We start from the raw sequence: 26150 nt of genomic DNA on the forward strand, positions 1-26150 counted from the left end.
GAGAACATAAGTGCAACTCCTTCCGTGTGTGGTGCATTTTCATCAGGCTGTCCAGAGTAGAGTATGTACTCGCCTCTGCCCAGTTTGACCTCTCTTGTCTGTAGCCATCTAGTTTTGCACAGGTCAAGGATTGAAACCTTGTATCTCCTCATCTCATCTGCAATGACTGACGTCTTCCCTGCTGTGTACATGGTCCTGATGTTCCAGGTTGCGATGTTGGTAGGTTGCCTAGGAGAGAGAAGATTCCAACACACCCTCTCATTGTCTCTTTAGCTTTTAGGCTTGAAGAGTCTTCCTCTGCTAGGTTGTGGGGCTTCATCAATGTTTCTGTAATCATTTTAATCCACTTCAGGGGTGATTGGCCCATGAATTTTTACCATTGCCCTATTGGCCAGCTTTACCTGTTTCCACCTCTCACAACGGGGACGTTAGGGTTGAATTTATGAGAGGCTTCATGTTTTTAGGACAGTTTTCAGCCATGACATTCCGCTACTCTCTGAATCAAACAGGATGGGGAATGAGAAATCCACATCACTGCCTATAGTTGGCTATGATTGGTTGATCGTTGTGTCTTTAGGGAAGGCATCGTCAACACGTTCTAATCCTTCACAGTCTAATATTGTCATATCCCCCACCCCTACCTTAGCCAGCAGTTTCAAATAGGACTTAATGCTCTGGCCCCTGGAATGCTTTTTACTATGGTTCCTGGTGTCGCTAGGTTCAGGAACAAGGCAATTTAAAGTGCTTTACATTGCAAAGCAGTTAAAACAATTAAAAATAATAAGAAATAGAATGACAGGTATAAAATACAAGAATAACTTTTACAGTGCAGTGTAAGAAATTAACAATTATTTGATTTAATAAAAGGCAGCATCTTGTTTTAAAAGAACTGAGAGTTGCAGCAGACCTGACATTTTCTGGGAGTTTGTTCTCAGATATGTGGGGCATAAAAAGAGATGATTGCTCTCCAAGTTTGGTTATGACAGAAAAGCAGACTTGTCCCAGATCACCCCAGTGGTCTGGAAGGCTCATAAGGTCGCAGAAGCTCAGAATTTGCTGTACTCGGGCGGCTGTGGATCAGAGGTAGAGCAGGTCATCCTCCATTCGAGAGATCGGAGGTTCGATCCCCAGGTCCTCCAGTCCGCATGACAAAGTGTCCTTGGGCAAGACACTAAACCCCGAATTGCTCCCTGTGCATTCACATGGGTGTGTGAATGTGGTGTGAATGGTTAATTTAGATTAGAGGGAACTGTAAAGACTGTTACAGTTATCAAGTCCACTGAATAAATGTATAGACAGGTATCCTGCTGAGACACAAGTCCTTTAACTCTTGATATTTTCCAAGGTGGTAGGCTCACTGTGTGTCTTAATGTGGCTGTTGGTCTGAGTCCATGACTACACCAAGTTTCTGTCTTTGTCTGTAGTCAGGGCTCTGTGCAGGCCTCTCAAATTCTTCCACACCAAACTGGGAAAGCCATTCTATATGGAGCTGTCTCTGTACATGTTAGAGAGCACTGCTGACTAAAAATGCAATACAGTTATGAAATGTGAACAACTGAACAAAGAAGGGCCTCCCGGGGTGCTGTTATCCCTGCTGTCAGGTTTCTGGTCGCACTCATGCTGAGTATAATTTGTGGTTTTGCCATCAGATCCGAGCTCTTGATAAGAAGACAGTGGAGAGAGTGTCAGCAGAAAGGAGCAAGTGTCTGCAGAGGATCGAGCAGCGAGCCCTGCAGGAGAGACTGGAAGCAGAGAAGAGACAGGTAACACTAACCATTATCCCACTTAGGGCGCACTCACACTGTCCTTCTGCACCGCGCCCCCGGCTTTAGGGTACTTTTTTCTATGTCCGAACAGGCGCACATAAATTACGTCAGAACCGTCGTAGGCCTCGTGCTCGTGCTCGTATACGTGCGCGCGCTCATACATGTGCAAAGGGCTCTACAAAAGCCCACCTCTCTCAGGCGGGCCGTTGACGGCCCGGTGCACTCACACTGCTCAAACGCACTAGGCTTTAGCTGAAAAAACGGTTTTGGCCCGGTGCGGAAGGAGAGTGTGAGTGCGCCCTTATAAAGTCAGAACCCTCTTAACACTGCTAATATTTTTTACAGTGCAGTGTAACCCCCATCTGTTGCAAGCTATTCTAGAAAAAATTTGAAATAAATGTAACGTTTGTCTAAGATCTATACCTCATGTGTTTTTTATTTACATATCACCAAATTCAAGGCAAGGCAGCTTTATTTTTATAGCACTTTTCATACACAAGGCAGACTCAAAGTGCTTCACAGCACAACATGTCATGAATTCAAATGCATTACAGGAAGACAAAGAGAATAAAAACATAGACAATAATCAAAACAGTGCAGACGTTAAAAGTGCGAAGATTTAGCAGAAAGCTAAGGTGAACATAAAAGTTTACAGTCTAGTTTTAAAAGTGGTCAGAGTGGGTGAAAGTCTCAAATCTTCAGGAAGTTTATTCCAGCTGTTTGTTGCATAATGACTGAAAGATGCTTTCCCTTGATTTGAGTTTACTCTGCGAACCACTAACAGATTGGTCTCAGAGGATCTTAGTGATCTAGAAGGCTTATGTAGTGGGAGCATATCAGTGATATACTGTACCTCGGCCCTAGACCATGAAGTGATTTATATGTGAGCAGGAGGATTTTGAAATCAATTCTCTGACGTACAGGAAGCCAGTGTAATGATTTAAGAATTGGTGTAATGTGCTCACATTTTTTGGTCTTTGTTAGAACTCTAGCAGCAGCGTTCTGAACAAGCTGTAGCTGCCTGACAGTTTTTTTGGGAAGACCTGCAAGGAGACCGTTACAGTAGTCTAGCCTACTGGTTATAAAGGCATGGACAAGTTTTTCTAAGTCTTGAGCTGACATGAGCCCTCTAAGTCTTGTTACATTTTTAAGGTGATAGTAGGCCGATTTTGTTACTGATTTGATGTGACTGTCGAAATGTAAATCAGAATCCATAATAACCCCAAGATTTCTGGCTTTATTTGAGGTTTTCAGGGACAGTGATTGAAGGTGTTGGATGACTTTAGACCTTTCTTTCTTAGCACCAAAAACAATTATCTCAGTTTTATCCTCATTTAGTTGAAGGAAATTTTGGCACATCCAGTGTTTGACCTGCTCAATGCACTGGCACAGTAGATCTATGGGGCGATAGTCATTTGCTGATAGCGCTACATAGATTTGGGTGTCATTGGCATAGCAATTGTGGTCAATGTTATTCTTTTGCATGATTTGTCCTAGTGGGAGCATATAGATATTAAATAAAGTCGGCCCCAAGATTGAACCTTGGGGGACTCCACACGTTACGTTGGTTTGTTCTGATACAAAGTCGCCAATGGAAACAAAATAGTTCCTATCTTGTAGATATGACTTGAACCAGTTTAGGACTGTGCCTGAGAGCCCCACCCAGTTTTCCAACCTGTCCAAAAGTATTGAGTGGTCGACAGTGTCAAATGCAGCACTGAGGTCCAATAGCATTAGTACTGAAGTTTTGCCAAAGTCTGTGTTAAGACGGATGTCATTTATAACTTTAATAAGGGCCGTCTCTGTGCTATGAAAAGGTCTAAATCCTGACTGGAGGTTGTTGTGGCAGCCAGTAGAAGCCAAGAAGTGAGTTAGTTGTTGGAGTACAACTTTCTCAATTATTTTACTTATGAATGGTAGATTTGAAATTGGTCTGTAGTTGTTGATAATAGAGGCATCTAGGCTCCGCTTTTTTAGAAGAGGTTTAATGACTGCAGTTTTGAAGGCCTTTGGGAAATTGCCCGATTGAATAGAGTTATTAACTATTTGCAATACGTCTGTTGATAGGCAGTCAAAAACATTCTTAAAGAAGTTGGTAGGTAAAGCATCGAGACAGCAGGTGGTTGGCTTTAGATCGGTCACTGTTTCCACTAGAGTTTTAGAGTCTATGGCATTAAAGCTTGCCATCATTGCTGTGTTATTTTGGCCTAAACGGGGTGGTGATCCAACTTTTTTGTTTGAGATATTGATGGCACGTCTGATGCCTTCAATTTTATCAGTATAAAAGAATGCAAACTCATTGCATTTCTGTGTGGAATGGAGTTCGGCTGGTATTTGTGTTGGGGGGTTGGTCAGTCTGTCGACAGTTGCAAATAGGGTTTTGGCCTTATTAGTGTTGCTGTTTATGATATTGGAGAAGAATGTTTCTCTAGCACTTTTTAAGACTAAATTGTAGGCCTGGAGCCTCTCTTTATAGATGTCATGGTGAATATGAAGTTTTGTATTTCGCCAGATTCGTTCAGCCTTCCTGCACTCTCTTCTCTGGGCTGTTACAACAGCAGCTTTTCTCCAGGGTGCCTTTTGCTTACCAGAAATCGTTTTAACTGTAACCGATGCAATGACATCTAAGATATTCACAATTTTGGAATTAAAGTTGTTTACAAGATCATCAGCATGGCATGGGTTTAGAGGTGGTAGCGAGGAGATGGCATTTTTAAAGAGTACATTAGCATGTTCATTGATGTAGCGCTTTTTGACATTCTTTGATTCTGTTTGTGTCTCCGGAATTAAAGAAATATTAAAGAAAACACAGAAGTGATCAGACAATGAAAGATCAGTCACAAGAACATCAGAAACATTGAGACCTTTTGTGATAATCAGGTCCAGGGTGTGTCCTTTACAATGAGTAGCCTCTTTCACATGTTGAGACAGGTCAAATGTATCTAAAATAGTAAAAAGTTCCTTTGCACCCTTGCCATTCGAATCGTCAATATGAAAATTAAAGTCACCAGTTATAACTAGGCAGTCAAAGTCAGTGGAGATACTAGACAATAATTCGGTAAAATCATCGAAAAAATTTGCTGAGTATTTAGGTGGCCTGTAAATAATTAACAGAAGAATTTTGGGAGAGCATTTCAACACAGCACACAGGTATTCGAATGATGTAAAATCACCAAGTGACATCTGTTTCCCCTGAAATATGTTTTTAAATATAGCAGCAACCCCTCCCCCCCTTTTCCCAGATCTACATACATCAATAAAGTTATAGTTGGGGGGTGATGTCTCGATCAGAATGCTTGCACTGTTATATTGCTCCAGCCATGTTTCAGTTAAAAACATAAAATCAAGTTTGGAAGTAGTAATAAAATCGTTGACTAAAAATGATTTGTTATTCAGAGACCTAACATTGAGCAGACCCATCCTGATGGTGTTATTGACAGGCTTCGATGTTGACTTTGATTTGGAGAGGATAGGAATGAGATTGTTTAGGTTAGCAGGGTGTCTACGTTTCCCAATGTTCTCTCTCTTGGTAGTCACAACAGGAATGTAGAAGGTGCCAAGCTTTGACGTAGGCAGCCTTGGGCCCAGCTGATAATAAAAAAATTCAAGTAAACAAGACAGGCTGTACAAAAGTAGAGGCTATAGTCTCATTAGGCTGCAGCAACATGACTTTGTTTAGCATCAAAGAAAACGTCGCTGAAGGCGCAGACACTATTCAGAGATAGTTCAGCCTTCTAAAAGGTTTCAGAAGGCTGAAGTATCGTCGTAGAGTGCTGAGGAAAGAAACTTGCTGCAAAAGTCTGCTCATTCTATTTGTGGTCTCCAAAGTAAAACTAAGTGTTTCTGTAAAAATGTTGTATTTTTCCCTGAAATTGTGTAGTTAGTGTAATTTTTTCCATTACAAAAAATTTCTTCCACATTGCTCGCCCTCTTTTTGCATTATGTCAAATAAAGTATCTTACAAGATTTGGGTATTTTGTATCCTATTATTTTTCTTAAACCAGCCAAATTTCATTCCAATATCCTATTATTTTTGGACAAGACAAGAAAATATGCATATGGGCTACATCCATGTGTCCAAACATGGAACATATATATATTTATATATATATAGAGAGAGTAATTGTCTTGCTAGCCTCCCAGATTTTAAGTCTGAGTACCCCTTGCACTCTCCTCACCTCATCATGGTTGCCATCTCTGAATGCTTTATTCTTTTCATTCAGGATGGCCATAATGTCCTTGGTGTTGTTGACGTAACAGGTTATAGTCCGAGCTGGGACATTGCAGTCCACGCAAAAATGTATGTAGTACGTGATGCACTCAGTGAGCCCATCGATGTCCTCCCAGTGCGGTTCACAAAGTGCAGGCCAGTCAGTCACTTCGAAGCAGCCCTGCAGTTTCTCATAAGTTTTCTCAGACTACCTCCTCACAGTCCTGGTGGTCGTAGGCTTCCTCTTCACCAGAGGCACATAGCAGGGTTTGAGGTGAACCAGGTTATGATCTGACCTGCCCAGAGGTGGGAGAGAAGAGGAGATGTATGCATCCTTAATGTTAGCATACATCAGGTCCAGAGTCCTCTCCTCTCTGGTAGGACAGCTCACGTACTGTTGGAAGGTCCGCAAAACTCTATCCAAGGTGACGTGGTTAAAGTCTCCCTACATGATGACGAGGGCACTGGGGTGTTGAGTCTGGAGTCTGGAGATGGTGGTGTGTATGATGCTGCAGGCAGATGTCAGGTTTGCAGAGGGAGGGATGTACAGAACAACAGTGATGACATGCGGGATCTCTCTATGCAGACGGTATGGACGGAGTCCAATGGCCAGCAGTTCAACATTCGCTCTACAGAGCTGTTCTTTAATGGTGATATGACCAGGATCACATTATCTGCTGTCTACTAGAACGGCAAGCCCCCCTCCTTTCCGCTTACCGCTCTCAGTGCAGTCCCAGTCAGCCCGAATGGTGTGGAAGCCATCGACGGAGACGTTCTGGTCCATGATATCCCTGTGCAGCCATGTCCCCATGAAACATATCAGACTGCACTCACGGTACTCCGGGTGGATCCGCGTTAGTGCCGTTAGTTCATCCATTTTGGTGTACAGAGACCATACATTTCCCATAACAACAGAGGGAAGACACGGCTTAAATCTTCTCCACTCCATAAGCCCGTCCAGTCTCGGCCCTCCTCTATTGCCCCGATGTTGCTTCCTACCTCTGCGTCCCTGGTGTGATTTTCTCCAGAGTTCGGGTGGAATATCAGCTGGTGTGGCCGTTCTCTGGAGTAAACAAAGGAAACGTGTCCCGGTGGATTGATAAAAACAACATGAAAAAAAAACACGAAAACAATTGAAAGTAACCTCATTGTAGAGGGCAGAACTTCACAGAAGTTAGGGTGAAGAAACAGAACGAACAAAGGAGAATAGAAGTTAAGAAAGTTTAAAAAGCAGTAACATGCAACTTTCGCGCATGCACACTACTATAAATTTGGAGTTATGAAAAATCTGACCATATTTTTCCAATTTATTTCTCTCCAGGTCCTGGAGCTAGTGTTCGTGCACTGTGTTTTACAAATATCAAACCATTCCTCCTCAGTTATTTGTTCCTTCAACTCTTTTTCCCATTTTTCTTTGATATAAAAGGAGGAAAATCTTCCTGCATGACATCAAACCTCTCTATTGGGTTGAGATTACTTTACATATTTTCCCTTCATATGCTTTCAAAACACATCAATGACTTCATTATCAGTGTCAGTTTTTGTCTCCTCCTCATAATAATCCCTTATTTGTCAGTATCGATATTGTTCATTTTCATCTAGTCCAAATTTATCCCTTAACTTTTCAAAACTCTGCAGCTTCCCTCGTTCGACCATGGTAGATATTGCTGTAATGCCTTTTTTAATCCATTGCTTAAACCTTTTATCTCAAATCAAATGCGATCCAACTCAAAATCTTTGTCTTTCTCCAATTTTTATCTTTCCACCACCTTGTTCCATATTTCAACTGTAATTTTTGTTATTGAATCCAACTGATTACCTATCTTGCGCAATAATCCTTTGTGTGCTATCAAGTTTGGTACTCCAGTGTCATTTTGCCCTATTTCTATACTTTTCCAACATACTCACCCCCCACCAGTATATCAGAAGTCTTATTTGTGCAGCGTAAAAGTATTCCCTAAGGCTCGGTAAAGCCAGGCCCCCTCTGTCCTTTGGGAGCTGCAGAGTTTTGTATCAGAGCCTGGGTTTCTTACCTCCCCATTTAAACAATATCCACTTATCCCATTCCATGAATTGTTTTTGTGGGATCATAACTAGCAGCAATTGGAACAGATATAAGAGCCTTGGAAGGATATTTATCTTAATTATCTCTATTCTTGTCAAAACTAATTATTGACCATCTCTCCAAATCCCTCCTAATTTCTTGATTTATTTTTGTGTAATTCTCATCGTAGAGCTTGTCTAATCCATTTGTGGCATTTACACCTAAATATTTTAATGATTTAGCATTCCAATTGAGCTTGTATGTTTCCTTTATCTCTTACAAAATCTGGGTTTTTTGAGACATTCATTTTGTATTGTATTGTATTCATTTTAAGTAAATTCTATACTTCTCTAATAGTCCGATCATTTTTGGAAGACTTTTATTAGGTTGTTTTTTTTCGACAAACAGCGCAGAGTTGGCAAGAGGCAGCAACCCTGCCTTTACTTTGATCCCATTGGTTCCTGATATATTGATAGTAGTATATCAGGTTTACTATATTGACGTGCACACATACAAGAGCAAATATGCGCTGGAAAAAAAACCCTCGCGCACATGAGAAGAGGCACTTGCCAAAGAGTTTTGCAGTACCTCTACAGCCTGCTCGGCATCTTCTAATGGGAAAAAATAAATAATTTAATGACACACTTTAAACGTTTCTTCATAGACACACAGACACACAGACACACACACACACATGCAAGGTGATGTTAGCTTAGATGGTAGTTTCATACCCAGGACATAAGACCTCTTTCTTGCTCTCGTGGCTTCTACAATGGAGTCCCCAAAGGTCACTGTAGTGCATAGCTCAGCGCACTCCTCCCCTGATTTAGAACACTGCTTATCAAATAACACATCAGGTAAATACTCTTGCACCATTTTAAATTTAAACAATAAAATGTCATACTCACCAGATGTGCTCGCAATTTTCAAGAAAAAAAAGTTTCCATATTTTCAAGCAGAAAACAGATGAACAATGCAAAACGCAGTCTGCTTCGTGGCGATATGGAGTCTGAGGTCTGAAAGATCTGTACGAGAGCCCCTAGATTTATACAGAAAACCACTCCTCGATATAACACCTCAGTTGTTTTGGATGTCTATGTTGATTCACGACTGCAGCTTTGATAAAAGTTATTTCACACCTCATGGGTCGTGAGAGACAGTGTATGTTGTATGCATTCTCCATTGTCTTTTGGGGGTTAAAGAATACATCTTAAATGCAGTTATTTACTTTTAAAATAATAATATAATAATACATATATAGTGAGACAAAATCAATCCGTTAGCCTTGTATAACAAGAAAGACATAAAATATATGTGACACTGGGAAGTGACACCTTGAGCAGATCTCAAAAAGGCAGCCTCAAAGAGTTTCAATGAGACACCTCTACAGACATGTCCAAACACAAAAAAAAGACAATACGTCGGCAACAAAAGACAATACGTCGGCAACCCCTACCCCTCTGGTTCCCACGACTGTAACAGTAGCAAGAATAATAACTTATAATGATAAGAAAAAAAAATCTCCTCATATAAATACAACTATTTTAAAAACAGTACAACACATGCACACACAAACACACACTATCGGCGGACATTCGGGGTCGAGTATGTCTGTCCTCCTTCTTGGTCCTTATGGGTCTTCAGATGGGCAATGAGGTCAATCCTGGACCCACATACTTTGGTGCAACGTGGGCATGGATGAACCACAGTGATTTTGGGTTTTGGTGGAGCCTTCTTAGTGGAGGTGGTCTCTTTTTTCGTCTGCGCTTCTGCTCTGCAGCACTGTGGAGATCGTTGTTATACTGTGCAGCCCCATCTTGGACAGCTTTCCTCCATGCGGCCCTGTTTCTTGCTGTAGCCTCCCAGGTCTTAAGGCATATGTGGCACTTCTTGAGGTTGTCTTTGATGTTATCTTTGTACCTTCTCCTTTGGCCTCCTGGGGCGCGTTTTCCTTGGACAAGCTGTGAGTAGAGGACTTGTTTGGGGAGGCGGGAGTCAGGCATCCAGATCACATGTCCAGTCCATCTGAGCTGGAGTTGGGCAATGATGGCGGTGATGGTAGAGACGCCAGCCTCCTCCAGGACACTGGTGTTTGTCCGTCGATCCTCCCAGGTTATCCTGAGGATTCTCCTGAGGTACCTCTGGCGGAAGGCCTCAAGTGCTTTCAGGTGCCTACTGTATGTGGTCCAGGCTTCTGACCCATACAGGAGAGTGGGGAGCAATACTGCTTTATAGACCAGGATTTTGGTCTTTGACTGGAGATCGCGGTTCTCAAAGACCCTTTTCTTCAGTCTCGCGTATGCCCCGCTGGCACAGCTAATGCGATGGTGTACCTCTTCATCAATGGTGGCTTTAGATGACAGAAGGCTACCTAGGTATAGGAAGTGGTCCACATTTTCCAACCTGATGTTTTCAATGGAGATGTTTGGGGGAGTATTGCTGTTTGGTGATGGCTGAGGGAGGATTTGAGTCTTTTTGATGTTTATGGCCAGTCCAAGCTGTTTGTATGCTTTCGTGAAAGCAGTCAGGGTGCTCTGTAGGTCCTCTTCTGAGAGGGCTACAATTGCATTATCGTCTGCATACTGCAGCTCTGTGATGGATACAGTGGTGGTTTGACCTTTAGCCCTGAACCTGTTGATGTTCAGAAGTTCATCAGTCCTGTACATAATTTTGACTCCCTGTGGCAGCTGGTTTCCTGTAAGATGGAGAATGCCGGCAATGAAGATGGAGAACAGTGATGGCGCGATAACACATCCCTGCTTAACTCCTGTGTCAACCCGAAAGGGTTCCGTTTCGTCCCCAGAGCCTGACAATACAGTTGCAGACATATTGTCATGCAGCAGCCGCAACACTCTGATGTACTTTTCAGGGCAGCCAATTTTTGCCAGGACCAGCCAGAGGGCCCGACGGTTGACAGAGTCAAAGGCTTTGGTAAGGTCTATGAAGGCCATGTATAGAGGTTGATTTTGTTCCCGGCACTTTTCTTGTAACTGACGGGCAGCAAAGATCATATCCGTAGTGCCTCTGTTTGGACGGAATCCGCTCTGAGACTCAGGAAGAGTGCTTTCTGACAGGGGGATGAGTCTGTTGGCCAGCACCCTAGCTAATGCCTTCCCTATGGTGGAAAGGAGGGAAATGCCACGATAGTTTCCACAGTCTGCCTTATCACCCTTCTTATAGAGGGGGATAACTAAGGCATCCCTCATCTGTGCAGGTATTTCCCCTTTATCCCATATTTTGAGAAGCAGGTTGTGGATATGTTCAAGGAGCACAGGGCCTCCTTCTTTCAGGACCTCAGCTGGGATGCCATCACGCCCAGGGGCCTTGTTGTTTTTCATTGTCCTGATAGCATCCTGTACCTCCTCCAAACTGGGTGGTTCTTCCATACTCTCAAAGATCAGCAATTGAGGGAGTTGGTTCAGGGCCTCAAACTCAGGGGTTGTATCCCTATTTAGAAGCTCTTCATAGTGTTCTTTCCATCTGTGTGTTATTGAATCCTTGTCCTTCATCAGAGAGAGTCCATCCTTAGAGCGAAGGGGGGTCAGGCAACGTTTGCTAGGGCCATATACCGCTCTTATGGCTTCGAAAAAGCCTCTGGTGTCTCCAGAGTCAGCAAGCTGTTGGATTTCCAGGGCTTTTTGTGTCCACCACTGGTTCTTCAGTGTCCTGACCTGAGATTGGACAGCTGCTTTCGCTTTGGCGTGGGCTTCTCTTTTATCCCTGCAATTGATGTCATTTTGCCAGGTGATGAAAGTTTTTCGCTTGGTGTTGATAAGCTGCTGGATTTCGGTATCATTCTCATCATACCAGTCTTGATGCCTCCGCGTTTTGTGACCGAGGATGGCTTTGCAGGAGTTCCTGATGGTAGCAGAGAGGGCGTCCCAATGCTTTTCAATATCCTCTGGATACTGATCTGGCAGGTCTGCACTGATGGCTGCCTGCAATTGTTGTTGGTAGGTGGTTTCTCCCAGTCGCTCGATGTTAAGCCTTCGTCGGGTCTGTCCTTTCTGATGCCTTCTTTTCTGCATCAGCTGGATAGACATGGTGGAGCGTATGAGGCGGTGGTCAGTCCAGCATTCATCCGCACTGATCATTGCTCTCGTGCTGAGCACGTCTCGACGGTCTTGGGAGCGAACAATGACAATGTCAATGAGATGCCAGCGTTTTGAGCGGGGATGCATCCAAGATGTTTTGAACTTGTACTTTTGGTGGAAGAGTGTGTTAGTGATGACCAGGTCATATTCGGAGCACTTGGTTAGCAGCAGTAAGCCATTGGGGTTTATGTTTCCAACCCCTTCTCTCCCCAGTGTGCCTCTCCACAGATCGTGGTTTCTCCCCACTCTGGCATTAAAGTCTCCAAGAAGGATTAGCTTATCCTCCTTGGGGACTTTGGATAGAATTGTGTCAAGGTCAGCATAGAAGGCCTCCTTTACATCCTGGTATGCATCAAGTGTTGGGGCGTAAGCGTTAACAACAGTGGCCATCTGACTGCTTGCAAGCATCAGGCATACAGTCATTTGGCGCTCGCTGATGCCTACAGGAAGTTCATGGAGATGGTTGACGAGGTTGTTCTTAGTGGCAAAACCCACACCGTGGATTCGCGTCTCATCAGCAGGCTTACCTTTCCAGAAGAAAGTGTAGCCGCCTTTTTCCTCCTTCAGCTGCCCTTCATCAGCCAGGCGGGTTTCAGAGAGAGCTGCGATGTCAATTCGGAACCTTTTTAGTTCCCTGGAGATGATGGCTGTTCTTCTTTCGGGTCGTTCACTGGTTTGGCTGTCCGTGATGGTACGCACATTCCAGGTTCCAAAATTAAATTTGTGTTTCTGACCGCATGGTAGTGACCCCTCTGGATGCGGTAGTCCAGACAGGGCAAGAGAGGCAGGCTATGTTTAGGGTACCTTTTCTAACCCCTTCCCCTCCTGGGGTGAGCAGAGTGGATTCTGAAAAGGGCTGCTCAGTCGTGGGTGCAGCTACCGAAAAGCTCTTTCTGCCTCGTCCAAGGGCTTAGTGATCTTCTTACACCCACCGCCTGTGTGCCAGGTTGTGGCTAGGGGCTACCAGACTTCACAATCCTGCCCCCGTCACCACTTCCCAGTCGCCACAGGGCTTTTTGTATCCGGGGTGTGAACTAGGATGGGTTCCCTTTCGGGAGGACGCCTGCGCGTGACGTCTTTTAACTTGGAGAGACTGATGCGTCTGCAGCCACCACACGGTCCTTAGCAGAGAGGGACCTGGATCCAGTGGCATGGAGACCAAGACAACTGGAGGTCGCCCTCTGTTGCAGCCTTCATCCGCCTTCTCAGCGGTTGTGGTACGTCACACTGTTACCATCTTCCGCCTGGTCCGTCGTTGAGGACTTTGCTATTTGCCCATAGCTGGGGCAGGGGATGACGGGCAGCAGGACATGTCCACATTTTAGCGGGCCTGCATGCCACGTCTCTGGGGTCCCCTGCTACTCCGAGATCCCGTACAACTTTGCCTGGAACCGCAGGGTACCAGTTACCGCATGTGGCCACGAGGAGGCGTGTACGAGTCTTGGCGATGGAGAGGCTGTGTACCGTCAGAGGAGACTTACGCTCTCGGCTCCTCTATTCGCCACCTGAGACAGGTGACTAGCCGGCGGCGGTAGCTGAAAGCAGAGAGCAGCAAGCAGAAGCAGCATGGAACATGCACTAACTACAAGCACTATTCTACTCCAACACTACTGCACTGAACGCATCACATGCCCTGTGTGTATATAAGTACACACACACACACACACACACACACACACACACATTCAAATCTCGGATGAGAAAAAATTAACAAGAAAACACAGCCTCTAAGAGACAGAACTATAAAATACTATTTTGATTAAATCTATACTCATATAAACACCAATATTTTAACTGAATTTTATTTTAAAACACCACTTTATATAGTACTCTTGCATCCTTTTTATTTTAAAATAGACTTACATTCTCATCAATAAACAAGCCTGCTATTTTTTTTTGTAACTCTGCTCATCTCTCTTTTATCTTAAAGACCTGTATTTAAAAACACTACATCAGCATCCGTCCTTTTATACATGAAAACATGGTCTTACTATTTTTTTAAAACTCTCATTTAAACACAACTCTAACCCTTTCACATTATTTACAACATAAGGATTCAGTAAAACCATCACATTAAAACATGTCAGGACACATCACCTTTTGTAAAAAGACCTATTTTTTTTTTTTTAAACAAAAAAAAACGGGAGGCTTACCACGCATGTGCTGTGCCAACACAAAACATATTAAAAACTACAAATAGACAGACGAGGAAATAATATGTCATATAACCGCGACCGCTAAAACTGGACATGCAGCGTGCACGCTGTCAACACAGGAACACACACACAGGATCACACACAGACAGACACTCAGAATATACATTAACAAAAGGACTCCCCACAAAAACAACCATAGTTAAAACAAACTATATCTATACAAAAATAAAATTAAAAAAAACGGACCCGCGCACGACACCCCACTAGCATGCACTCGTGCACATGCACCAATATAGTGAACCTGATACAGTATATTACTATTGAACTAATGCAGTTCCCCGATTCCATGTTAAATCCGTAAACACCTTATACAGAAATACCCAGTTAACACTATCGAAAGCCTTTTCAACATCCATGATTACCAAGATTACACTTTCTCCCTTCTTCTGTACCTTTTCAATGACATGTAGACTCCTTCTTATGTTATCTTGTGTTTGCCTTTCCTTGATAAAAACCAGTCTGATCCTAATCAACCAAATCCTGCAGAAATATCTCTAACCTCTATAATGGAGGTGTAGAGTTTGTAATCCACATTTCAAATTGATATTGGTCTGTAATTACAACAATATTCTTTATCTTTACCTTCCTGGGGGCGGCAGTGGCTCAGTATGGACTGGTGGCTGGAGAGGTGCCAGTTCATCTCCTGGGCACTGCCGATGTGCTGTTGAGCAAGGCACCGAACCCCCAACTGCTCGGGTGCCGGTCCATTTGGCAGCCCCCTTGCTCTGACATCTCTGCATTAATTGCATGTATGTAGGTCCTGTTTGTGCATGGGGCCGTATTTCGGGCGTGTGTGTGTGTGTGTGTGTGTAACATGAATAATATAATAACAGAGTGAAAAAAATGTCCCCTTACAGGATGAATAATGGAATTTTTCTTCGTCGTTTCTTCTTCTTAGGAATGACAGAGATAATAGCCTCTTTCCATGAGGGAACCCTGCCTTTCTTGGGACTATAGTTAAATGAGTCACAAAAATAGTTTATAAAAGGAGGCACCCAATCCTTCGGCTCCTGGTGATTTCCCTGATTTAGCCCAACTAATTGCCTTTTCTATCTCTTCTGCTGTTATTTTTTAGGTCAGGACGCTGTTTATAGGCCTAGGCCTGTGAATGTTCTCATGTATCCAGGTCATCGTTATCCCCAAAGCAATTTCAGTCAAAAGCAACTGGACTTGGTTATTTGTCTAGGAAGACGTTTCACCTCTTATCATGTCATGTACGCATCTGACCAGTCTGGGACTGGACAAACTAACTGGTGTGGACATCCAGGTATTTAACCTCACACAAGGCCGATGATGCCACTGGAACCCTTTGTGCTCCAAGTGCCAATGAAAGTCGTTAGAGTGACAGTCGTTGGTGGGAAGTAGGTTTCGACTTCGTTTGTGCTCTATTGGATACTTAACGATAGCCGTTGGAGTCACAGGAGGCCATTTGTGAACAGTTGTTCTTTGAGGTTAGATTGTTGAATCTCCTGGGAAGGGATGAAAGGGCAGCATTGTAAATTGGAGACAAGTGGTGTCTCAGACCTCCTCCTCTGTTTAGCAATGGATTCTCTACTTTTGCATACGTACATTTGATTATGTTGTTGTTCCAATTCTTTCAATTCTTCAATGTGTTTTTTTCAAAAGCTGTGTATGAAATCAGCTCCCCCCTTATTATGGTTTTTAGGGCATCCCATAAAATTGTTGAGTCAACTTCACCATTATCATTTTCCTGTATCTATTTTTTCCCCTTTTAATTCTTCAACTAACCCCTTATTGTCAGGGCATGAAATTGGCACCCACCCACATGCCAAATGCGGGTAACCTTTGTGATTGGCGGGTGAAACTGTCAATCTACCTGCCACTGAGCTAGTGTTGTGTGTTGTTGACCAATCAGGAAGCCTATTGTTGCTAAGCAAGCGCCGTTTTCTTTCAAAATAAAAAACGAGAAGAGGAAAAATAAAAAATGTGGCGGCGTATTGCTGGCATTGAGAAGCCGCTTGTTGCAAAAGAACAAAAAGAGGATGAGGAGAAAATTTTATACAAAGTGGAAAGGGATGGCAAGGTTCACGACTGGCTTGTGTAAGACGCCACAACAGAGGAGATGTAATGTCGGGATTGCCATTTGTTTATTGTTAATCTAAAACTAAAAAAAATGTTGAACCTGGATATCTTATGACACTACAGTTACAAAGAAACGGTGACTAATGGATTGCAGTTGGGTGTTAACTAAATAAATGAGACTATCACTATCATTAATGAGTTGGTTAATAACTCAACAGCACTTTAATGTGTATTCTGTAAAGTTCAAGAACCATTATTATGCATTTTTGGAGTCATTCACCTTTATTTTAGGCACAAAATAAATTGGCTGGTAAAAAACCACTATGGCCACCTGTGGCTGGTGGCCAAAAAAGTTAACTTCAAGCCCTGTTTATTGTTCAGTATACCTTCGTTAAATCTCCATACAGTGTTTTTCCTCTTGTTGTTCAGGTCTGTTTAGTTACCCATATCCTGCACTCCTTCACTTTGTATATATCTCCCTTTTTCATTAGAAAATAATCGATTCTGGAGTACATTGCATGGGAGGCCGAGTAGTGGGTATAATCCCGATGGACTGGATGGAGTTCTCTCCATATGTCTAATAAATCCATTTCTGACATCGTCTTCATATATCTGTTAACTTTTGTTTTCCCATTGTAGGAGAGTAAGCCTACCTTTATTATGGCTAGAATATATTAGTCGCTGAATTAATTATGAATTAACTCGACTCGTTAAAATTTAGGATTTATTTTACCTCGAAGTAGGGCACCACACCAAAATATGACAGGATGTTTGTTAAACTTTGGTGAAGGTTTAATACCTGTTAGTAATTTAAAGTAATTGATTGTTTAAATCTTATCTCGTCTTGAACGCGTTAATTCGTACCATAGCCTTTATTAGTGACCAAACTTTCTGCACAGAACGTAAGACTCTCACAACGACGTAAGGTTATAAACATTTATTTGACTACCTAACAAGGAGAATACAGGACAGTGCAACACTGAATAGACAAGTGAAAAGGGTTATGTGGATATAAAAAGCTTAAGACCAGAGTGATTCAGACCTACGGGACTGGTTTATAATATTACTGGCGGACTTAAAACTGGCTCTAATTAGACTGTCAACAGAACTCGGATCAGAATTTAACTGTCACCAACGTTTAAACCAAGAGTTGCATTAAAAGGCCAACCTTACTTTGCCGTTGATATTAGAGTCGCCCTGGCGTCTTACAGTACTGATGCAGGTTCGTAGGTTTAGACATTGAGAGACTTTGCACTTCTGAAACCACATAATCATAATCACAACAAGATACAAATAATTAATTTACTGTTACACACTTGCAAGAATGTCTTTGAACAGCCAGTTGCGATGAAACATCGAACTTTAACTGTTTTCCAAACTTTTGCACAAAGTTCTGTTGTTTAGATTTTATTAATGAAAGTCCCTCTGTCTCCAAACAGAGACTGCTCCTCCGGTTTGAATTGCGGTCAGATTTGACGTTGATTTAGGTTAAAGGGGTCCTTCATCCTGGAGTTCTGGTTTTTTTTATTACCCCTAGGAGGGTTTGAGGTTGTAAAACACACCTTATCTCATATTGAAACAAGTATAAAACGTCTTATCTCCCGTTGCCTTCCTGTGACGCTGAGCAGAAAAAACAGACACAAAGAAATCATTAAACAGCACTTCCTCTCGAGGTCCTACATTATCTTCGTACTTGTTGTGTCTAACCTGTAGTTCAATACCACGTTGAAGTCCCCGCCAGATACCAATGTTCCTTCCAGACCAGATATTTTCTATTGTTTTCCTACTTTTTGAAAGGGGCATACACATTGAATAGTGTCACCAGTTGTTTTTCTAATTTACCTTTAATCATAATATATCTTCAGCTACTTCCTTAATCAATTAAAACTTTATTGTGTTAGCAATAAACCACACCCTTCTTACAATTTTGTCCAAAGGAACTGGAAAATTAATTCCTGTAACTTTTTAAACTTTTCGTGCTCCTCTCGTGATACTTCTGTCTGTAAAAAAAAAAAATCTGCATCTTCTCTTTTCTGAATTTAGCTAAGGCTTTACCTCTCCTTTTTATTATTCAGGCCATTGATATTCAAAAACACCACCTTTATATCATTACTTTACATTGTTTATCCATTCATTCATTCATCTTCAACACTTGTCCCTGTCGGGGTCGCAGGGGGCTGAAGCCAATCCCAGCTGACATTGTTTATATCCCTTGAAATGATGCCTAACCCCTCCACTGTAATATTGTTAACTCACATTTTCCTGCGAACAAATTATAAAAAAACAGTGAAACTTAAACTGAACTCCCAGGCAAATAAGGGCCCTATTCCCCATAGGCCCTGTCTCCCTGTTGGTGGCAGTGAGGGATGACCTTTTGTGTGGAAAGGGCCCCCTCTAGTGATTTGGGGTAGACCTGAAATAGGACTTCCCATCCTAATAGTTAAGTACAACAGTCACTCATCCTCCTTGTTGATTCTTATTTATACATCAGAGAAGTCTTGTGCTTCTTGGGGAGGGGGGGAATTTTAAAAGTCCCCATTTTAAGTCTGTTTCAGCGGAACCCTTTTTGTTGTACTGAGTATAATTAAAACACAACCTGTCTAGCACAGAGATAAAATAAAAATCACAACACCCAAGTTAACTATAAATCAAGTAGTCCCCCGTCAATAACTTCTGTAATATCAAAATAACTTGGACATCTGATCCGTTTTATTGTCTCTATTTACTCAACTGTTTACCCAACCGCCATTAAAGTTTTAACTTAAAACCAGGGGACATTTAGTTCTTCTGGATTCCCTGTGGATTCCCCCCTTTACACCCCCCTCTCAGTTTGCCTTATCTTAATCATTTTCCCCCCTCTTCTTTTAAACTCTTGTAGCCTTTCCCTCGCTCGTCTCCGTGCATCTCGGCTTTCCACTGGGGCGGTGGCCCCCCAGTTTATCCCTAGCTTCTCTTCAGCTTGCTGCCATGTAGTGGCTCTCAGAATATGCTCCTCCTGCGGGGGGCGCTATCGCGACTCTCTGGCACCTCCATCCCTCTGTTCCTCATTTCCCATGCTGCCTCTTCAGCGTTGTTATACAGTAGATCTGGGGTCACTCCGACCAGTGGATCCTTATCCTACTCAGCGACGTTTGGAGGCGGATCTTTCTGCTTTTTAGAGCCTTTTTAATCTAAGAGTAGGATTTACATTTCTTCATCAACTCTGTGGGATAAAAAAAACACCTCCCATCGATGTGTATTTTTCTCTTTCCAGGCTTTAGAGAGAATATTTTCTTTCAAAAAGTTGACCACTATGGACCTTAATGTTGCCCCCGGTGGTGGTTTCTTCCCGGGGCTTCTGTGTGCCCGCTGTATGTGCAGTTCAGTTTCCTCCGGTATCACAAGCTCCCGGCATAGCAGCCCGTCCGCTAGCCCTGGCACAGATTAGTTGTCCTGTTTAGCCATGTTATAAATCCTGAGATTTCAGCGTCTTCCATGACCTTCAACTTTGGTCAACTTCTCTTGTAGTTTGCTCTTTTAATTAAGTAGCAATGGCTTCTTTCGCATCCATGTTCCACTCTTTCAACTCTGAAATCTGTTCCTGTGCCTCAAAAAGGCACAAAATTCTAGGAACACATGTTGGACAGAGAATCAAAACTCTACTACATCTTATTTTTTTTAATTTATTTTTTTTTAATGTTCAAAGTCAAAACTAAGGAGGATTATTGAGACCATTTCTTTACATAGTAAGTAAGTAAGCTGCCAGTAATGTCAGAGGGAAGGACTGGTAAAACAGACGCTGTGCACTTTTTCTGGAGTCTGTCCTGTCCAGTATTGAGAAAATGGTGAAAGTTCTACCAGCACTGACTTTTCTTGCAATGTACTTTCAGAAATATCCTGTATAAATTAAGTTGGACGATTTTAATAACATAACAAGTACATAGATTACTTTACATGTACACCAAAAGTCAAAGCAATACAAACTGTTTTGTTTGATTATATGTGACCTTTAAGCAGACATCCCTGGTCAGTGAGCTAAAGAGCTGGTGTCTGTCCAAGCTGCAGAACATGGATCTTCGCTCCACAGGAGACCCCAGCAGTACCAAGCTGCAGCGCTGCTCCTCTGTGGCCGAGGGCCTGGATGAAGCCGACGGAGCCAGCCTCACCGTGCTGCCCTCTGCCCAGGGTGGCAGCTCTCAGTGCACAGAGTTCTGCGACAAACCTGCCCTCCTGGACTCCAGCCAGGGGGAGTCCTGTCTGACAGAGGGCAGCTCAGCTAACCACTACTTTGTGGTTCATGTGGAGAACTCTCCAGGTAACGCCTCAACAAACAGCTCACCCAACCACATGTTTAATGTATCATTTTCATCAAACACTGACAATCATTCAATCTTTATTTATCGCACTTGTTCTCCCGTGAAATTAACTTATTTCAAACATCAGTAATCCTGATGTGGCTACATTAGAGGCTGAAAATACATTCAAGATTCAAGATTCAAGGAGCTTTATTTATCCCGAGGGAAATTATTGTGCAACAGTTTCAATACAAAGGTGGGAAAGGGTAAGATTAACAATAAGCATGAAAACATAAATCAAATCAAAAATAAAGCTAACGTAAAATAAATCAAGCAATGAACTAAGTGTGACAGAGTGCAACAGACATCGTGGTTAAGCGTAGGTATATACAATATACAACAATACGCACTGTGCAGTTTAGCAGCAGATTGAAATGAAATAAGTACAAACTAAATAAGTGAGAAGGAGCGATAAGTTATAAGTGTTAAAAATGTAGCAGCATTTCCTACAGAACTAAGTGACAGTATGGCACAGTGAAGTGTAGCAGCATTTCATACTGAAGTAAGTTACAGTAAACCAGAGTGAAATGTAGCAGCATGTCCTAAAGCACAGTAAGTGTAGCAGCAGATAGTTACAGTACCACAAAATAAAGTGAAGTAGTGGTGGTATAAAGTGACAGTATAAAGTGTAGCAGCAGTAGTTACAGTACCATTAAATAAAGTGATGTAGTGGTGATATAAAGTGACAGTGTAAAGTATAGCAGCATTTCTTACTGAAGTAAGTGACAGTACAACTGAATAAAGTGGTGCAGTGATGATATAAAGAGACAAAGTGACATTTTCAGGATACAGTGTCTCCACTGTTCCTTACCTGACCTGTAGATGAATTATAAAGTTTGATGGCCGCCAGAAGAAAAGACTTCCTCCGGCGTTCAGTATTACACCGGGGGAGAATGAGTCTATGGCTGAAGGTGCTTCTGCTGGAAGTCAGCAGATGGTGGAGAGGGTGAGAGTTGTTGTCCAGGATGCTGTGCAGTTTAGACAGCATCCTCCTCTCAGACACCGCCACCAAAGAGTCCAGTTTGACCCCCAGGACGGAGCCAGCCTTCCTGATGATCTTACCGATCCTCTTGGTGTCTGCTGCCCTCAGTCTGCTGCCCCAGCACACAACAGCAAAGAAGATGGCACTGGCTACCACCGACTGGTAGAACATCCTCAGCATGGTGTTACATACATTGAATGACCGGAGCCTCCTCAGGAAATAGAGACGACTCTGGCCCTTCTTGTAAACAGCCTCAGTGTTCTTGGACCAGTCCAGTTTGTTGTCCAGGTATACTTCAAGGTATTTGTAATCCTGGACAACATCCACAGTCACGCCGTTGATGGAGATGGGTGTGGGGGCAGATTTACTCCTGCGGAAATCCACCACTAGCTCCTTAGTCTTGGTGGCGTTTAGAATCAGGTGATTAGCTGCACACCAGTCGACGAAGGAGTCCACAACGCCCCTGTACTCCTCCTTCTTCCCCTCACTGACAAAGCCAACAATTGCAGAATCGTCAGCAAACTTCTGCAGGTGGCAGGACTCAGAGAGGAACTGAAAGTCTGAGGTGTACAGGGTGAACAGAAATGGGGAAAGAACAGTACCCTGTGGAGCTCCAGTGCTTCTGACCACAGTGTCAGACACTCCGTCCTGCAGTCTGACATACTGTGGTAGACCTGTCAAGTAATCCGTAATCCAGGAAACCAGGGGAGGGTCCACCTGCATCGCTGTCAGCTTACATCCCAGCAGAGCAGGCCGGGTGGTATTGAACGCACTGGAGAAGTCCATGAACAAGATTCTCACTGTGGTTCCCGCTCTGTCCAGGTGGGCGAAGGCACGGTTGAGCAGGAAGATGATAGCTGAAGGCCCTCTTCTTCGCATTCAGCGGGACCTTGATGTCTCTGGTGACCCACGGCTTGTTATTTGGGAAACAGCGTACAGTCACTGTAGGAACAACACTGTCCACACAGAAATTGATGTATCCTGTTATGCAGTCCGTGAGATCATCAAGGTCCTCCCCATGTGAATTACAGAGCAAATCCCAGTCTGTGAGTTCAAAGCAACCCTGAAAAGCTTCGTCAGTCTCCTGTGACCATCTCCTCACAGTCCTGGTGGTCACAGGAAGCCGCTGGACTTGGGGCTTATACAGGGGCTGCAGGTGGATGAGGTTGTGGTCTGATCTTCCAAGGGGAGGAAGGGCAGTGGAGCTTTAAGCCACCTTAATGTTAGCATACAGCAGGTCCAGTGTCTTGTTTTCCCTGGTGGGACAGTCCACAAACTGCTTGAAAGTGGGCAGTGTTGCAGCCAGAGTGCTGTGGTTGAAGTCCCCAGATATTGCAATGAATGCGTCTGGGTGCCGTGTCTGAAGGCCCGCGACGACGGTGTGGATGACGTCACTCGCACGCGCCGCGTATGCAGTCGGAGGAATGTAAACAACCAGGACGATCACGTGTGAAAACTCCCTCGGCAGGTAGTAAGGCCGAAGACTCACGGCAAGCAGCTCAATGTCCGGGCCACGCTCCTTTACAGTAACGTGTCCAGGATGACACCACTTGTTGTAAATAAGAATAGCAAGTCCCCCACCTTTCCTCTTGCCACTCTCACGGTGACTCCTGTCCGCCCGAACAGTCTGAAAGCCGTCCACAGTTACGTTAGAGTCAGGGATGTCCTCGTGGAGCCATTTCTCTGTGAAACACAGCACACTGCTCACACGAAACATCCACTGAGTCTTCACCAGGCCCGCCAGCTCGTCCATCTTATTAGCCAGCGACCTCACGTTCCCCATGGTGATGGAAGGGAGAGATGGTTTATATCTCCTCTTCCTTTCCCGGTGTTTATGTCCAGCCTTACATCCCCTGTACTTTCTCCTCAGTTCTGTGGGGATTTCAGGCCTCTCCCGCATTAGCGCCGTTGGTGCTAGCGACAACAGCTGTTCACTGGTGTAAACAATGGAGCTGCCGCATTGTTGCGTCCAGACGGAGACGCCGTCGGCAAAAATAGTCCCAAGAATGAGACAAACGGACAAAAAACACGTAAGAAAGTTAACGAACATAGTTTGCTAAGGTTAGCACGACGACTTACAGGAAAAAGCACTAATAAAAAGACAGTAAAATAAGATGAAATAGCAAAAAAGTGCGGAAAGGAGAGGGAGCAACTGTTGCTGGCTGCCACTTTACACAGCGCCGGAACCGGCCACGGCAGCAGATGTTGACAGCAGTTAGCCCAAACGTTCTCAGAAATGACAAGTACTTGAATAAAATGAGAAGCAGGACTTTGGCTTGATTTACTAAAATGTTTGTCATTCATTAACTGGCTAGGAATTGTCAAAGAAAAGTTTGAATTAGATTTTATTTTAACATAATTTTGTCATAACCTTTTCCACACCCTTTTACTGGAAATGATTCACCCACTAAATCCCACCACGCTGGATATTTTATGAGGCTATGGAAGGAAACTACTGAATACACATTGCCCTTTACTGCACACAAATTTAATAATATAATGTTTACAGTGCCATATCTCCTACCCACTGCATAGAGATGGTTTTAAGCTCTACTAGGCTCAAACCATATCTCTTTTTTCATACCTTCCTGACATTTCATCAGTGTGTAAGGTATATGACAGTGGTTGTGTTAAAAAAAAAAACAGAGTAAAATGAGAATAGCTGGTCCACCTTAAAGGTCAGTCCGCTGCAGTGGTCTGTAGCAATTTTTTCCCACTTTCCAGGAGTTTGTTACTTACATAACATATTTGAGTTTAAAAAACATCTTTGAAATACATTTAAGTCTGACTACTGTAAGTGCTTGTGACATGCTTGTTCAGACTTACTGCATGTGAATAATGAGGACTATGTTGTGTGTCGTGGTGGCTGTGTCATTCAATGTACTCACTGAATCTCTTGAACATCTATCAGATGGTGATAAGGCTCATCATGCAGAAGTCACCTCTCCTGCAGTAGCCAAGAGTCCCCTATCGTCTGTCCAGGCGGTTCGGCCGAAGGAGCGTCCTCTGATCTGCGCCGACTCCCAGAGGAAGAACCAGGTCCTGCAGGACGTGGAAATGGTGGAGTCCGTGGCGAGGCGGTGCAGGAATTACAGAGCCAGCAGTCTGTCTCCAGCCACAGAGCGCCGCTGCAGCAGCAGCAGGACAGAAGCCATGATCAGGGACAGGGAGAGAGGGCGGGATAGAGGGAAAAACCAACAGAAACATTCCCAGGGCAGGACTAAGTCCAGAGGGGCTACAGGGGTCAGGACCCCGGGGGTCTTTGGAGACCAGCCAAGTGATCCCTTCTTTGCGCAGGCGAAGGACAACATGCACGCTCTGCAGGTGACCCAGTACTTCTTCGAGGCTGTGTCAACGCAGATGGAGCGCTGGTACGAGAGGAAGGTGCAGGAGGCTCGCTGGCAAGCCGATCAGAGAGCTCAGGCAGACAGAGCCGCTCTGATCGAAAGGATCACTTACCTGGAGGACGAGCTGCAGCTACTGAAGTCTAACAGACATGATGACTGCTAACACACAGCTCATGTGTCTCTCCTCGCTACATGCAAACTGAACCAATCCAGGACCCAATTTGACCCTCTTCCCAGAGCCATGACACAGACACACTGAGTAGATCGCTACCTTCATTATGTCCACTCAATCGTATAATTAATATTCAGATGTGTGTACATACTAGGGCTGCCCCTGACCAAGGACCAATGGTCGTCATTTAGAGCGATAAGTATTGCAAAACGATGTATTATAAAAATAGAAAGATCTACAAATGAGTCAGCAGAGACCGTCTCAGCCATCAAGGGGGAGTTTTATTAACACAAATTTACAGAAGCTCTCACTACACCTTCGTCACGCAAGTCCCAAACTGTATCCTTCCAGTCTCTCACTTTATACTGATTTTCGTGTGTTGACAAAGTTTACACGCCCCATGATTTCATATATACACTCCTATTACTGACCATCACCTCCCAGGCTCTCCTAGTGTGTTTGTGTGTCCAGAACGTCATCAAAACTTGCCCATAAATAGTCCTGTTATTCACTTGGCAGGATGTGATCTTATTGGCCTCTATTTCCTGTTATTGTTACTCACACACACACCGATAAAGCCTTACTTTCTTCCACATATCCCCTTTTTGAGGGTTCCTAAACCCTCACCAAAGTATTGTCGTCAGAATCGTCACAAAAAGTGTTGTCGTCAGAAATCAATTCTCCACGCAGTGGAAAAACCTCCGGCCTTCATTACTTCATTATATAGTCATTCTTGATCATTTCGTCACTTTATGGAGGAGAAAAGTCCTGCATAGTCCCCATTGGCCTCTGTTTTGACGTAACATGGATGAAGGATGACTGCGCTAGGCGCGAGCAGCGGCTGCATTGATTTCTTCAAATTAACCATTTAGCATGTGATAAAAAATGAACTTCCTGTGGGCCCACCACTTGCAGGAAGAACAGCTGGGGTCAGGTGCGCTG

General features: G+C 43.6%; 1 protein-coding gene across 1 annotated transcript in view; it reads left to right on the plus strand.

Annotated features, from left to right (window-relative positions):
- The window catches only part of ankrd6b (ankyrin repeat domain 6b), a gene marked incomplete at its 3' end in the record, with an annotated part of 122185 nt that extends 96986 nt beyond the window's left edge, over positions 1-25199 (plus strand). Inside the window, exons 14-16 of the mRNA XM_083933740.1 lie at positions 1650-1763; positions 20370-20667; positions 24601-25199. Coding sequence (XP_083789866.1) covers positions 1650-1763; positions 20370-20667; positions 24601-25199 — 1011 coding nt within the window. The remainder of the gene's footprint in view (positions 1-1649; positions 1764-20369; positions 20668-24600) is intronic.
- Positions 25200-26150: the final 951 nt, after the last annotated feature.

Source organism: Echiichthys vipera, assembly GCF_963691815.1.
Source record: "Echiichthys vipera genome assembly, chromosome: 19".
NCBI classification, from domain to species: Eukaryota; Metazoa; Chordata; class Actinopteri; order Perciformes; family Trachinidae; genus Echiichthys; species Echiichthys vipera.